The following is a 14,015-nucleotide window of genomic DNA, read 5'->3' on the forward strand; positions in this document are numbered from 1 at the left end:
CGCTTCGGCAGGATCGGAGCCTCCCTGGATCATGCGATTAATCATCGTTCCTATATGTCAGTGCCACTGGTACACGTTTGTGTCCTTTATAAGCCTCCGGATGGGGCAGAGACTGTGCCAGCACCTAAGTGTCCTGTCCTGCCCCCGTGAGGTGACTTTACCGTGGCCTTTGCCAGCTCAGTATCCCCAGCCCCACTCCTCTCCGTGCTGTTCAGTGCGCAGGAGGGTTGAGGGGAGATTCGTGATGCGTGTGTGAGGTTTCTGTGTAGGTAAAACTGCCGCGTCGGGGCGCTGTCTTTCTCCCAGCAGCAGACCAGGTATTGCGCTTTGTATCTAAGTGTCTCATGAGTGTGAGAGTTGATTGGTGTGTGTGGGCCCTGTACTCACCAGTGGACTCGTTCGTTGGTGACGTCAGTATCTGGATGTGCTGTGTGGTTGTGAAGATGTAATGGAGGTGGGTCCCTAGAGGCAAAGCCTGGAAGAGTGTATTCTTTGCAGCTTCTCCCATCTTTGCCTCCTTCCGGGGTACGTGGGCTGAGGATCTTTTCCTTCACCGCGCCACTTTGGCATCGTGTTTCTGCCTTGGATCCAGCAGACCATGAACTGAAATGGGTCCAGTGTAAACTCCTCTAAGTTGTGGGGGTTTGATACTTTTTCTCAGTAATAGGAAAGTGGCTAAGCCACCTAATTATGCTAAATTTCTGAAAAGTTTAGATACAGTGTCTCAAGTACTCAAGTTGTATTTTCCACTTTAGATTTGACTGTGATGACAATAAATTCCAGAATTTCCAAACACTTCTCCACAATTCCAGAGTTACTATGGGGCTTTTACAAATGGCATAAAAACTGGAAGAAATGTGTAACATTGCCTGTGCTGAGGCTTAGTGATAGGGGCCTGGTCAAGTCTGCTTCAACTACTGTGTTATGTCCAGAGGAGGGAAGGGAGGAAGGAAAGGAAGGAAGGAAGAAAATTTCTTGTCATTTAGATTGCCGAAAAAAACGGACAGGAAGTTATTGATGTAAAGAAGGAAAGATGAAAGTGATGCTATAAAGAACAATTTCCAAAAAGGCTGACTGTTAAGCCCAAAGTTTGAATCTCTTTGAGGTAGGGCATCCGCAAGTGATGTGTGAATGGGGGAAAAGATAGAAAAGCACCATCTCTCACTTAAGTGCTGTAGTTCACAGATAGTTTGTGGACATTGTTTAAAAAATGACATGCTCGCCAGGTATGGTGGCACATGCCTGTAGTCCCATCACTTGGGGGGGACTGAAGCAGGAGGATTGTTGGGAGCTCAGGCTCAGCCTAGCCTACATAGTGATTTCAAGGCCAGTCTGAATTACAAAGTGAGGCCCTGTCTAAAAAAAAAATGACATGCTGAATGAGGTAGGACAGTAAGTAAAAGCAATATTGCAGTAGGGGGAAAGCACCAATTGTCGGTCTGCAGTCGTGTCAATAATTAGGCACAGGGGGCTGGGGATTTAGCTCAGCGGCAAAAGCGCCTGCCTGGCAAGCGCAAGGTCGTGAGTTCGGTTCCCGGTACTGGAGAAAAACCAAAACCAAAAAAAAAAAAAAAAAATTAGGCACAAAATGGTGTCCTGTGCAGAGAGGAGCAGAGTAGGCATAATGTGGGAAAGCAGGGGATGATGGTGGGTGGCAACATCAGCTCCCAAACCAGTGGTTTTCCTCTGAAAATGTTCTTTTTTGTTTGTTTGTTTTCCGGTACCAGGAATCGAACTCATGACCTTGTGCTTGCCAGGCAGGCGCTGTGCCGCTGAGCTAAATCCCCAGCCCCTGAAAATGTTCTAAATATGAATTTAAAGGACAGACTCTATGCTGGCTTAGTTTGAAAGTCACTCAAAATTTTAGGCTTGAAAGAAAGATAGAAATGTATATAAAGTTATATAAATCATTCTTTTGGTAATTCTTTATAAGTTATATAAGTAATTCCTTCATTACTGCCAAATTCACTGGATCATTTTTGAGGCGTAATTGGCAATTTTATCTCTCTGTTGTTGGCTTAAAACTTGGTTGGGCATCATTATCTAGGTGTAATGGAGAAGGTGTTACACAGAAATAGATATGTATATTATAAGGCATTTTTTGCGATAGTAGGGATTTGGCCCAGGGCCTTCACTCTGGGAAACATCCAGGCCTTTTACATTTTTAGTTACCTATTTTACATTTGACACTAGGTCTCACTGCCTTGACCTTGAAGCTTTTATCCTCTTGCCTCAGCCTCCCAGAGTTATGTGATCACAGGTGTAGATCACCAAACACAACTCTACACCATGATCAGTGTGCTTGGTTAAATTAAACGTCATCAGTTATTTGTTTTTATGTCAAAAATGTTGTGACTTTTTCCCAGTGTGGAAGTGTGAGTGCCATTCTGAAAGACATCCTTGAAACTTTTTCCCCCTGGATAAGTGTCTGTGAATTTGAGGTTAGTTGTGCGTATACTATAGGTTGTTTTTTAAATGGAGAAGAGAATCTAAGACTGTCATACTTTTTCAAACAGTAGGAACGTCCATCCTTTTTTATCATAAGCCAACTTGAGGCGGTGTATTCACTTCTCTTAACGGAGGGACTCGGTGTGCCGCCCCCTGATAACCTCAGAGTGATGCCTCGTAATGAAAAGCAACATCGCCTGCTTTGGACGCCAGTCTTCACTTGGAGCAGTGTACTGCAGGAGCACCCTGAAGCCAGCAAAGCTTTGGTCTCTCTGGGTGATGCATTGATTTGGGGCCTACCAATTTTTTTTTGGAGAATTGCTTAGTGCTCAGCAAGCAGTATACACTAGAATTCAAAAGAAAAATTGGGAAAAGGCAAAGGTCAGTCCTCAACTGACTGTAGGTATTTGTCTTTGCTCAGAATTGAAACTAAGGACATGAAATTTCACCCTGGGAAGATGACTAACTAGGAAGTGAAGAGGCCCCAGATTTAAATTACCTGACTTCTCCTATTTTCCTGTCTTACCACCTGTGATTGAGCTGCCCCGGGCTGCATGGACACAGTATGTTGTGTATCTCCTCAGGAGTGTGGTCAGCCTTCTGAGTGTGGGTTCTTTTGTGAACGGCAGCAAAACAGCCTTCTTTCCCAACCAGCTTCCCTTTTGCTTCTTTAACAGCATGTTGTTTATATAAAATATAAGTTGCTTAAGGACTTAAAAATTTATTTTCATGATTGAACCATAAGATTATGATTTTCCTAGTAAAAAATGGAGTGGAGGATTGATTACATCCGACGAAGTAAAGAAAAATTTAGAAGTGATCTTGTTTTAAAACCAAGGTCTCACTATGTAGTTCAGGCTGGCCTTGAACCCACTATGTAGCCCAGGCTGATATAAATTAATGTGTACTTTCTCCATGGTAATTTAGTGTTAACTATTTTGCAATACATTTTATTTTCAAAATTCGTGGTAATATTTCGCACTAATAACAATGTAAATATAGTGAACCCCAGAAATTTGTGAGGGTTACATTCCTAGAGCACTTGTGTATTGGGAGAAACTGCAAATTTTAGATACGGTCAGAAAAAGAGCCTATTAATGGCTCTTTTTATTATTTAAGTCCTAAATATGCAGTCTCTCCTGCAGTGATGTAATTTAATTTAATAAAATACTATATTAATAAAGCCTTAGAAGATGCAGGGTATTTTGGCAGCATCTTAGGGCTTTAAGAAGAACAAGACCAAGAACACTGGAGAGTGCAGCATGCCGTACAGCACCCAGTTATGGTGCGGGAGTGGCTGGTGCATCGGCCAGAGATGAGTTACAGGGCGGCAGCCACTCAGCAGCAAGGAGAACTGAATGACGCACTTGGACTGGCTACTTACAAACCTCCCACAAAAAAAAATTGTGGAGGATACACATGGCTTCTGTAGGATTGCAGGGCTTTCTGTGAACAGTTGTTGGGTTCGAAGGAAAAATCTGTGAATGACTAAGGCCATGAACTCCAGTTATACTTTATCCTGGGAATATTCAGCAAGTTCATCATTGGGCCTTATTGAAACCCTATCCGACTCAAACCTCTCTTGCCCATGGATGACCACTCTCCCACTTTGGTGACTCTTCCTAAGGTTTCACAATGTGTGGTTTTCTATGAACAATGTTCTTTTAGTTTCCTCCCTTGGAACTTTCAATAAATGATTATTCTAGAAATATTTCCATGGTTTCTTGTTGTTGTTTTTCCATCTCATATTATTCCCAAGTGCTGTGTTGTAGTTTGGGGTTATGCAAGGGGAACAATACCCAACACAATTTATAAGACTATTTTATAACAGTCCCCCAAAGACTCGTATACATATACAGAGAGAGTGCAGGAAAACTGTCCACACAGTAAAGACCCAGTGAATCCAGCTGAGGGCCTGGATCCCACGACAGTGTCTGCATGAGTCCAGCTGAAGACCTACAGCCCATGACAATGCCCCCCACAAGTTTAGCTGGAGGCCAAGAGCCCATGACAATGTCCCATGTGAGCCTGTTTCATGGATTTGCTTTGGGAAGGCCCAAAGGTCAGTGGTAGAGGCTAGAAAGTCTGTGCCAGTGGGATGAAGAATCTGTGCCAGCAAGTTGAGGGATCTGCACTGGAGCCAGGAAGCAATACTCAAAGTAAGAACCAGAGCTCCCCTGAAAGGTACCACAGCCATCCTCAGCAACAGTGATGTCCTGAGCTCCTCCAAAGATGAGAACAGCCAAACTCCTATCAGGAAAGCCAGCACAACAAGCTTCTCTAGGAGATTGAACAATGCAGCATCTTTCCCTCCAGAGCCAGGAAGCGATGCTCAAAGTAAGGACCAGAGCTCACCCAAAATGAACCACAGCTATCCTCAGCAACAACAAGGTCCTGAGCTCATCTGTTGATGAGAACAGCTGAATTCATCAGAAAAGCCAGCACAACAAACTCCTTAGGAGACTCAACAGCTCAAGAGAATGAACAGCTTCTCTTCTTCTCCAGTTCTGCCTCTTATGCTGCCGGCAACAGTCCTCAGCTGGGCCTCCCACACTCAGCACCATGCTGGTTCAGTTCAGCTGGGTGTTACAAATTGACTAGCAGTTGTCAGTCCACCACATACCAATATGTGAATCAAGGGCAGAGTGCTTTCTCGTCCATCCCACTGGCCATATGGTTCAGGATTTTCAAGTTTACTTAAAAAGAACCACATCTATCTCGAGGTATTGCTGGAACATGGTGTTTTCTCTAGACAGTAGGAAAAAGTCAGTGATCTACAGATTTTGGTAAACTCCAAAGTAAAAGAAATGAGTGTAGAGTGTATCAATTTATTCCCCATTTTGCATACTTCCTTACTGTGTTCTTCCACACTTCCATTTTTAAATGATTTTCTCAAAAAAGATTTGGTTCTTGCTTTCTAGTCACTGTTTTCTCTTGAGTTAGATATGTTGCAGTCCTTTTTTGAGATTTGTGTTCATCAATCTTTACTCCCTACACAAAATTTTTATACTGTGTACGTACCAAATATTTTCTTCTTGTCTTGTTTACTCTATTTCTTATGATTTTCTTACATTCAATTTGTCCTTCTAATTCTGATGGTTAGTTGATGCTCTCCTGAAGAGACACTTCTTCACATGTAGAAGTTATTTCAGTGTGAATTTTCATGGCATTCCAATTTATCTTTCTCATTGCAGTATGTAACTTAATTATTGTACATAGATGAGTATATAACCCAGGTTTCCAAGAAAATACCTGTTTATCCCTGAGCATAAATGAAACAGACGGTGATTTCCTCCAGAGACACATAGCATCAGCTCTATCATGAATCATTATTCTATGTATGTGTGGACTCATTGAAGACTGTCTTACTTTTTTGAGATCTATTTGTCAATCTCTCTAATAATGGTAGAGCCTCGTGAAGGGTAGAATTTGAATATCTTTCATGTGTGTTATGTAAGATATCGGCCTTCTTGCTTAAATGTTATTGAATGTTGATTTTTATCATGTATAGCTGTAAATTTTTATCCAATCTAAGGTATCATTTATAAATGACATTTTTTTGGAGGTTATCCTTCTGGGGGGGAGTTGAGGCATGGTGTCACTTTATTTCAGCCTTGAATTTACTATATAGCCAAGACTGACATCAAACACCATGACAACCCTCCTGCATCAGCTTCCCAAGTGTTGGAATTACAGGCATGCACCACCACATCTGGCTAAAGTTTCCTTTTTGCACCTAATTACATTGTGATATATCAGTTTTCAATGCATACAATATATTTTATTTCTCTTCATTACTCTCCCATGTCCCCCTAGAATTTCTTATGAACATTTAGTGATACTGAGCTATAAGATAAAATGCCACTCTTTCCCTATTTTCAGTGTTCATAGATTTGTCCCAATAAAACTGTTTCCATTAACATTTTAATTATTATTCATAAACCTTACTTGATATTAAATTTTTTTTATGAAGCCAAATTCAACTTTCAAGATGCTAAGTACAATCAAAGAAGGAAGGATTCAATCCATAAATAATAAGGTTTGAAAAGAGATACTACCTACAGTCTATCAGAAACATTCTTTAGATATTCATCTGCCTCAGCGTTTGGTGGGTGGTGAACTTGTAGGCTCCCTCTGTGAGCTCTGCTTTGGAGACAGCGCACGGGTACCCTTGCAATGTATGCTTGCTATTCTGCTGTTGCTTGAGCAATGAGTGGCAATCTAGCATCAGAATTGTATCTGAAAACATGTGCATTCACATAAATTTGATAACTGAGACATAGAGTTAATATCTGAAGGATTCAGCCCCCATTCAGCTGTTTTGTCTTGTTTTGTTTTGAGATGGGGTCTCACTATGCAGTTCAGGCTGGCCTTGAACTCAGTGTGTAGCCCACACTAGTCTCATACTCATGGCAGTCCTCCTGCCTCAGCCTGCTGAGTGTTGGAATTACAGACGTGCACCACCACACCTGGCTTTCAATTTACTTTTTTATGAGAGGAGTTGAAATATCCCAGGCTGTGAGTATCAACTTTCCTTCAAGAAATATATGTTTGATTATTTAGGAGGCAGTGACCTTTGAGGATGTGGCTGTGAACTTTACCATGGAGGAGTGGGCTTTGCTTAATCCATCCCAAAAGAAGCTCTACCAACATGTGATGAGGGAAACTTTTAGGAATGTGGCTGCTATAGGTAAGGATGACATTACTTTCTCTCCTTTTTTTTTTTTTTTTTACTTTCTCATTTATACAATCAAAGGACATCATTTTTCATCAGTGCAGTTTCATTAAATAGAATGTGAAAACATTTTGGAGAATATCTCACACCTGTTTACATGAATCAACTGGAATCTGCTCTTTTTTTTTTTTTTTTTTTTTTTTTTTTTTACAGTACCAGGAATCAAACTCACAACCTTGTACTTGCCAGTCAGGTGCTGTACCACTGAGCTAAATCCCCAGACAAAAATTACTCTTTTTTTTTTGTTTGTTTTTTTTCCGGTACCGGGAATCGAACTGATGACGTTGCGCTTGCCAAGCAGGCACTGTGCTGCTGAGCTAAATCCCCAGCCCAAATCTGCTTATTTTTATGTAATAATACAGTGTCTCCTTATATTTCTTGGTCTATAATTCAGGAAGAGTCTTGGGTAACCAGGAAGCTGAAGAAGAATACAGAAATTACTGGAGAAATCTAAGGTAATTTATACTCAAAAGGAAAAAGAATATTCCTCAAGATTCAGTATATGAGTAGAAATATCACAACCGGGATACAAATATCACAACAGGGAAACATGGCCATGTTCAGATTTATTTAATCTTCACATTTAATCACAAATATTCTCCAAAGATGTATGTAGTTTTAGTATGTATAACTGACAACTGTATACAGAAATATTCTAATGTAGGGGCTGGGGATTTAGCTCAGCGGCACAGCACCTGCCCAGCAAGTGCAAGGTCGTGAGTTCGATTCCCAGTACTGGGAAAAAAAAAAAAATTCCAATGTAGGAAACTGAGTACTGATATCATGAAACAAGTGACACTATCTGACATATAAGTATAAAAAATGTTCCTTCATGATCACCATCATAAAAATGCATGAAATTGCATTTAGTATAATGTATAGGTATGTATTGAAAAGAAATGAATTTAAAAACCCTTTAGCATATCTATTTATGTATGTATGTGAATGTAATACATTAAGTATCTAAAAAAATTGCTAATGTTGGAGCAGTACTCAAATTATATATAAATGTTAGTGTTGTCAAAACAAGTATTTTCAAGCTATCCTCCGGAGAATTGAGTCCATTCATGTTTTAAAATTCTTAAGAGGCACCCTCCAACAATGTTGGTGTGAATGTTAAGTATAACCAGTATGATAATCAGCATATAGACCTCTCAGAAAGTACAAATAGTTTCATTAGATCCAGGAATACCTCTCCAGGGTATTATTCCAAAAGAGTTAAAATCATCACATTGTACTGATACATGCATTCACATACTCAAAACATTACAATATATAACAGATGTCCATAATTGGATGAATGGATAAAGAAAATTTTTGATAGATTCAGCATGATTTTTTATATTCCCAGGACTCTGGGAAGCTGATTCAAGAGGATGGGAAATTAAAGCTCAGCCTGAACAACTTAATCATCAATGGAAATCTCTCTCAAAATAAGAAATAAAAAAGCTGAAGATGTAATTGGGTGCTAAGACCTGTGTTTAATTTCCAGCACTAAAAAGAAAAAGAAATGTGCTGTATAATCAACCATAAAAATGAATGAAATGTCATTTGGCAAAAGAAATAGATGGGTCTTCATCCTTCATAGTATTAAGTTAAATAAGTCAGACACAGAATGTGAAAGGTCACATGCTTTCTCTTACATGATAAACCAAAAATAAAAGGAGTAAAATAAAAGAGAGGTAATTAAAAAAGGAAAGCCTGACTTTTTGGGAAGACAGACAATGTAAGGAGAAGGGGGAGAGTGATGGGGGGAAAGGTATCAAAATGGTCAGTATGTGATATACTTATGTACCAATTGCCCAAAATGAATCTAAGCCTTCTGTATTGTAAAATATACCAATTTAAAATTTTCCAAATGAGTATCACTCTTGGAAATGGCTGATTTGATACTATCCTCCAGGGCATTCAGTTCATTCATTGTCAGAATTTCTTAGGAGGCATCAAAGCAAATGATTAATATGGAGACCCATTATACTGCAACTAGTTTTTGGTTGTTTTTTGTTGTTGTTGTTGTTGTTGTTGTTGTTTTCCTCTACAGAAGTGAAGAGGTTGAGAAATGCTGTCAGAATAAAGGCTGGAATCAATATGCAGAAATATTCATTCCAGATGCTAATGTGGACATGAAACAAGCTGGTATAAAACAGGCTGACGGCCTTGCTTGTGGAAATCCTCTGATTGGGCATTTGTCACTAAATGTACCCATCATAACTCATGCTGGACTAAAGACATCTGAGTATTTGGGATCAGAAGAGAAGCTGAGTAAATGTAATGAACATGAAATACCCTACAGTGATTTCCAGTCCTTTCAGAAGGATGCAAGGAGAAAGACTGAAGAAAAACCCTGTAAATATAATCAGTGTGGGAAATCCTACTCTGATCTTAGTGAAAGAACTCACTTTAGAGAGAAGACCTTTGTATATAAGAAAAATTCTAAAGCCTCCAGCACACCCAATGATGGTCAGATCTATGAAATAAATCACCATGGGGGGAAACCCTATGTATGTAAGCAATGTGGGAAGGCTTTTAGTACCCAAAATTATTGTAAAATACATGAAAGAATTCACAGTGGGAAGAACTTCTATGTTTGTAAGCAATGTGGAAAAGCTTTCTACAGTTCCAGTCAGTGTAAAATACATGAAAGAACTCACACTGGGGAGAAACCCTATGTATGTAAACAATGTGGGAAAGGTTTCAGCAGGCACAGTAAATGTAAAACACATGCAAGAACTCACACTAGGGAGAAACCATATGTATGTAAGCAATGTGGGAAAGGTTTTATTTCACAGTATTATTGTAAAAGGCATGAAAGAAATCACACTGGAGAAAAGCCTCATGTATGTCAACAATGTGGGAAAGCTTTCAGAAGGCTCAATCAATGTAAAATACATGCAAGAACTCACACTAGGGAGAAACCATATGTATGTAAGCAATGTGGGAAAGCTTTCAGTACTCGCAAAGAATATGAAATACATGAAAGAACTCACCCTGGGGAGAAACCCTATGTATGTAAACAATGTGGGAAAGCTTTCAGCAGGCGCAGGGTATGTAAAAAACATGAAAGAACTCACAGTGGGGAGAAACCCTGTGTATGTAAGCACTGTGGGAAAGCTTTCAGCACCCCTAGTTCTTGTCATAGACATGAAAGAACTCACAGTGGGGAGAAACCCTATGTATGTAAACAATGTGGGAAAGGTTTTACCAAAGCTTGTTATTGTAAAAGGCATGAAAGAACTCACACTGGGGAGAAACCCTATGCATGTAAGCAATGTGGGGAAGCTTTCAGTAGTCGCAAAGAATGTAAAACACATGAAAGAACTCACACTGGGGAGAAACCTCATGTATGTAAGCAATGTGGGAAAGCTTTCACTCGTCCCGATCAGTGTAAAATACATCAAAGAACTCACACTGGGGAGAAACCCTATGTGTGTAAACAATGTGGGAAAGCTTTCAGCAGGCACAGTGCATATAAAAGACATGAAAGAACTCACACTGGGGAGAAACCATATGTGTGTAAGCACTGTGGGAAAGCTTTTAGGTCACAAGATTATTGTAAAATACATGAAAGAACTCATACTGGGGAGAAACCCTATGTATGTAAGCAATGTGGAAAAGCTTTCAGAAGGCTCAATGAATGTAAAATACATGGAAGAACTCACACTGGAGAGAAACCCTATGTATGTAAGCAATGTGGGAAAGCTTTCAGTGTGTCTAATGCTCGTTACAGACATGAAAGAATTCACAGTGGGGAGAAACCATTTGTATGTAAGCAATGTGGGAAAGCTTTCAGTGTGTCTAGTGAATGTTACAGACATGAACAAATTCACAGTACCGAGAAACCCTATGTATGTAAGCAATGTGGGAAAGCTTTTAATGTACAAAGGTATTGTAGAATTCATGAAAGAGCTCACACTGGGGAGAAACCTTATGTATGTAAGCACTGTGGGAAAGCTTTCAGGTCACAATATGATTGTAAAATACATGAAAGAACTCACACTGGGGAGAAACCCTATGTATGTAAGCAATGTGGGAAAGGTTTTAGCAAAGCTTGTTATTGTAAAAAACATGAAAGAACTCACACTTAGCATTAATTCTATGTAAGAAAGCAGTGTGGGAAATCTTTTAGCATGCCTGGAGCTTGTCAAAGACAAAAAACGATGGGGAGAAACCTTACGTGTATAAGCAGTGTAAGAATTACATAGATCTATTGTTAAATAAATGAAATCTCACTGGAGACTATATATATATATAAGCAGGCATAACTTTTTATGTGTCTTTGAGCTTAATATGTAGTGTCTTGATTAAGCATGGTGAATTGAAATATATTTTTTACTTACAAGTTGAGTTAGTGTTTATGTAGTTTTTGTTTAGTCTTTACAATTGGGGAAGATAGGCCACTAAAAAACTTAATTTTGTTAATTGCTTTTTGTTGTTGGGATTTTGCCACTGCCTTTGTTTTAAATTTTTGGTGTGTTTAGTCTGTATTCTGTGTAACAGGAGATATTTTTATTTTGATGCCATATTTTATGTTATTTTCAGAGACTTATGAACATGTGCTTTTTGACAAAGTTCATTTGTTTGTGCACAATTTGTAGATTAGCACATTATATTTCTCATATGACAATGCTTATATTCCAATATTGTATAGTATATCATGTGCATACTTCTGCCTATTTTTCTTTCATCTTAGGGCCAGTATTATCATTTACACAAAATTTTGTTTTTATCATCAAAATTTTTCTTGTTTAAATTCTGGTGACTTAATTTAGTGATAATTTTTCCACCATATATACCAAAAATAACTCAAACTGCTGTTAGTTTCTGATTGCCATAGACCTGCAAGCAGGACCACAAGTTGTCTACAAAAGAATATCATGAAGTATAATAATCTCTCCAAAACTGTAAATGATGGTATGATTTATCAGTAACAACACTTCTGAAGGAAATATATCAACAGTGAAGTTGATTTGGGGAGAGTAATTGCTAATGAATGTAATGAAGCAAATGTCTTTTTCCCCTGATGCTGTGATGCTATTCTGTCATTGGTATTCATATTTTTTGAGACAGGGTTTTACTGTGTAGTTCAGGCTGATCTTTTTTTTTTTTTTTTTTTTTTTTTTTTAATTTTCTCCGGTACCAGGAACCGAACTCACGACCTTGCGCTTGCCAGGCAGGCGCTTTTGCCGCTGAGCTAAATCCCCAGCCCCTTCAGGCTGATCTTAAACTCACTATGTAGTCCAAGCTGGCCTCAAATTCACCGTAATCCTCCTGCCTCAGCCTCCCAAGTGCTGGGGTTACAGGTGTGCACCACCATGTCTGGCCATCATTATTGTTTTTGCCTAAAAAACAGAAATAATTCCATGAAGAAAAATCTAGCTCATGAGCGATACCAGTTTTGTAAAAAGTGGAATTTACTAAATTAATTCAGATTGTGTTGTTTTCCCAATTGTAGAGATAAATTTATACAATGCCATTTTTCATTATTCATAAGAAGCAGTATGTAATGTTTGAGGTGTGTGACAAATGCTTTCAAGCACATAAACTGGCTCAGCGTGTGTGCTTGACCACACTTGGTCTCCTGTAACTTGTATTTTTAAGTATCATTTTAACATTGAAATATTTTGTTCTATACAGTATTCTCAATACAAAAACTGCTCAATTTCTGATGGGGTTACATTGTTACAAACTTGTGGTATCATGAAAACATAAGTGAATGATTCATTTTTAAATAGCCATGATGAGCAGTAAAGATTATAGCTTGCCCTAGTCTTAATTATGCTTAGAAATAAATTATTCACCAATTGTGTAATATCTGAAAGATCTGATCTAATCCATGAAATATAATATGCTGCAGAATACAGTGTCAAGTTTTGCACTCTAGAAATCATGTCTAACTTCCCTGCAGCAAATTTCTGCTTCTTACCATCAATAGGAAGAAGTGTAATGTGTATTGCTATTCCAGTTTGTGATGGAATATTGAAACTACAAGATGTTTTACTCCAAGCATGTTACTTTCCCGTTATTGTACCATGAAGAAAAAAATCTTCTGGGCCTTGTGATGTATGTTTGTAATCTCAACAACTCAGGAGGCAGAGATAAAAGGAAAACAAAACTGAGGCCAGCCTATTCAACTTAGATCCTCTCAAAATATATGTTGAAGTTCTGCAGATGTAGCTCAGTGATTTAGGAGTCAGCTTTACTCTCCAGTATCAAAAGTATATTAATACAAGCCATTACACATCAGTATTTGTTCTTCTCTCACTTAATGTATTAAAGTCTAAGCCAAATGCAGTGCTGCATCCCTTTAGTCCCAGCATCAGAAGAGGCTAATTCAGGATGATTATGACTTTGAAGCTGGGATTGGGGGGGGGGGCAATTTAGATAGATTTTTCTTCAAACTGAAACAGTTCTGTATGTCTGCATTTTAATTTCAAGGAAATGAACAAGTCTAGGTTAAGAACATAAACCTTGGATGGGGTAAAATATCACTATGGCAATTCATGGTTCTGCTGGAAATAATCTTGTCATGGTAAAATTTGTACAGCAACCATATATATGCCTGCATCACAGATTGCAACATTAACAGTGAAACATGAATAAGATAGGCATTCCTTGGTCTGAATATAGGAGAGACATGAAAAAATTAGTTTTCTTAATGTTATTCCTAGAGTTTTGGTAGAAAATAAGGTGGCATAATACAACAAACAAAGAATTATATAAAATTGAAAAACTGCATGGACATGAAAGCAAACAACAGAATGAACAAAAAACCTACAAAATGTGAAAATATTTTCTATCTACTCTGCAGAGTACTAATATCTTGAAAGAACAG

General features: G+C 38.6%; 1 protein-coding gene across 4 annotated transcripts; it reads left to right on the top strand.

Moving 5' to 3' along the window:
• Positions 1-6,879: 6,879 nt before the first annotated feature.
• Positions 6,880-11,951, top strand: LOC102019025 (zinc finger protein 14-like). Of its 4 annotated transcripts, XM_013520196.1 has the most exons (4): positions 6,881-7,138; positions 7,578-7,638; positions 9,225-10,721; positions 10,806-11,951. In XM_013520196.1, exons 1-4 carry the CDS (start codon positions 7,051-7,053, stop codon positions 11,266-11,268), a joined length of 2,109 nt encoding a protein of 702 aa, XP_013375650.1. In that variant the 5' UTR covers positions 6,881-7,050; the 3' UTR covers positions 11,269-11,951. The 4 variants fall into 4 exon arrangements, with proteins under 4 accessions (XP_013375648.1, XP_013375650.1, XP_013375651.1 ...); XM_013520194.1 differs by having other exon boundaries at positions 6,880-7,138; positions 9,225-11,951; XM_013520195.1 differs by having other exon boundaries at positions 7,107-7,138; positions 8,535-11,951.
• The last annotated feature ends 2,064 nt before the right edge of the window (positions 11,952-14,015 follow it).

This window comes from Chinchilla lanigera, unplaced genomic scaffold (genome assembly GCF_000276665.1).
Source record: "Chinchilla lanigera isolate Chin_1 unplaced genomic scaffold, ChiLan1.0 scaffold00053, whole genome shotgun sequence".
NCBI classification, from domain to species: Eukaryota; Metazoa; Chordata; class Mammalia; order Rodentia; family Chinchillidae; genus Chinchilla; species Chinchilla lanigera.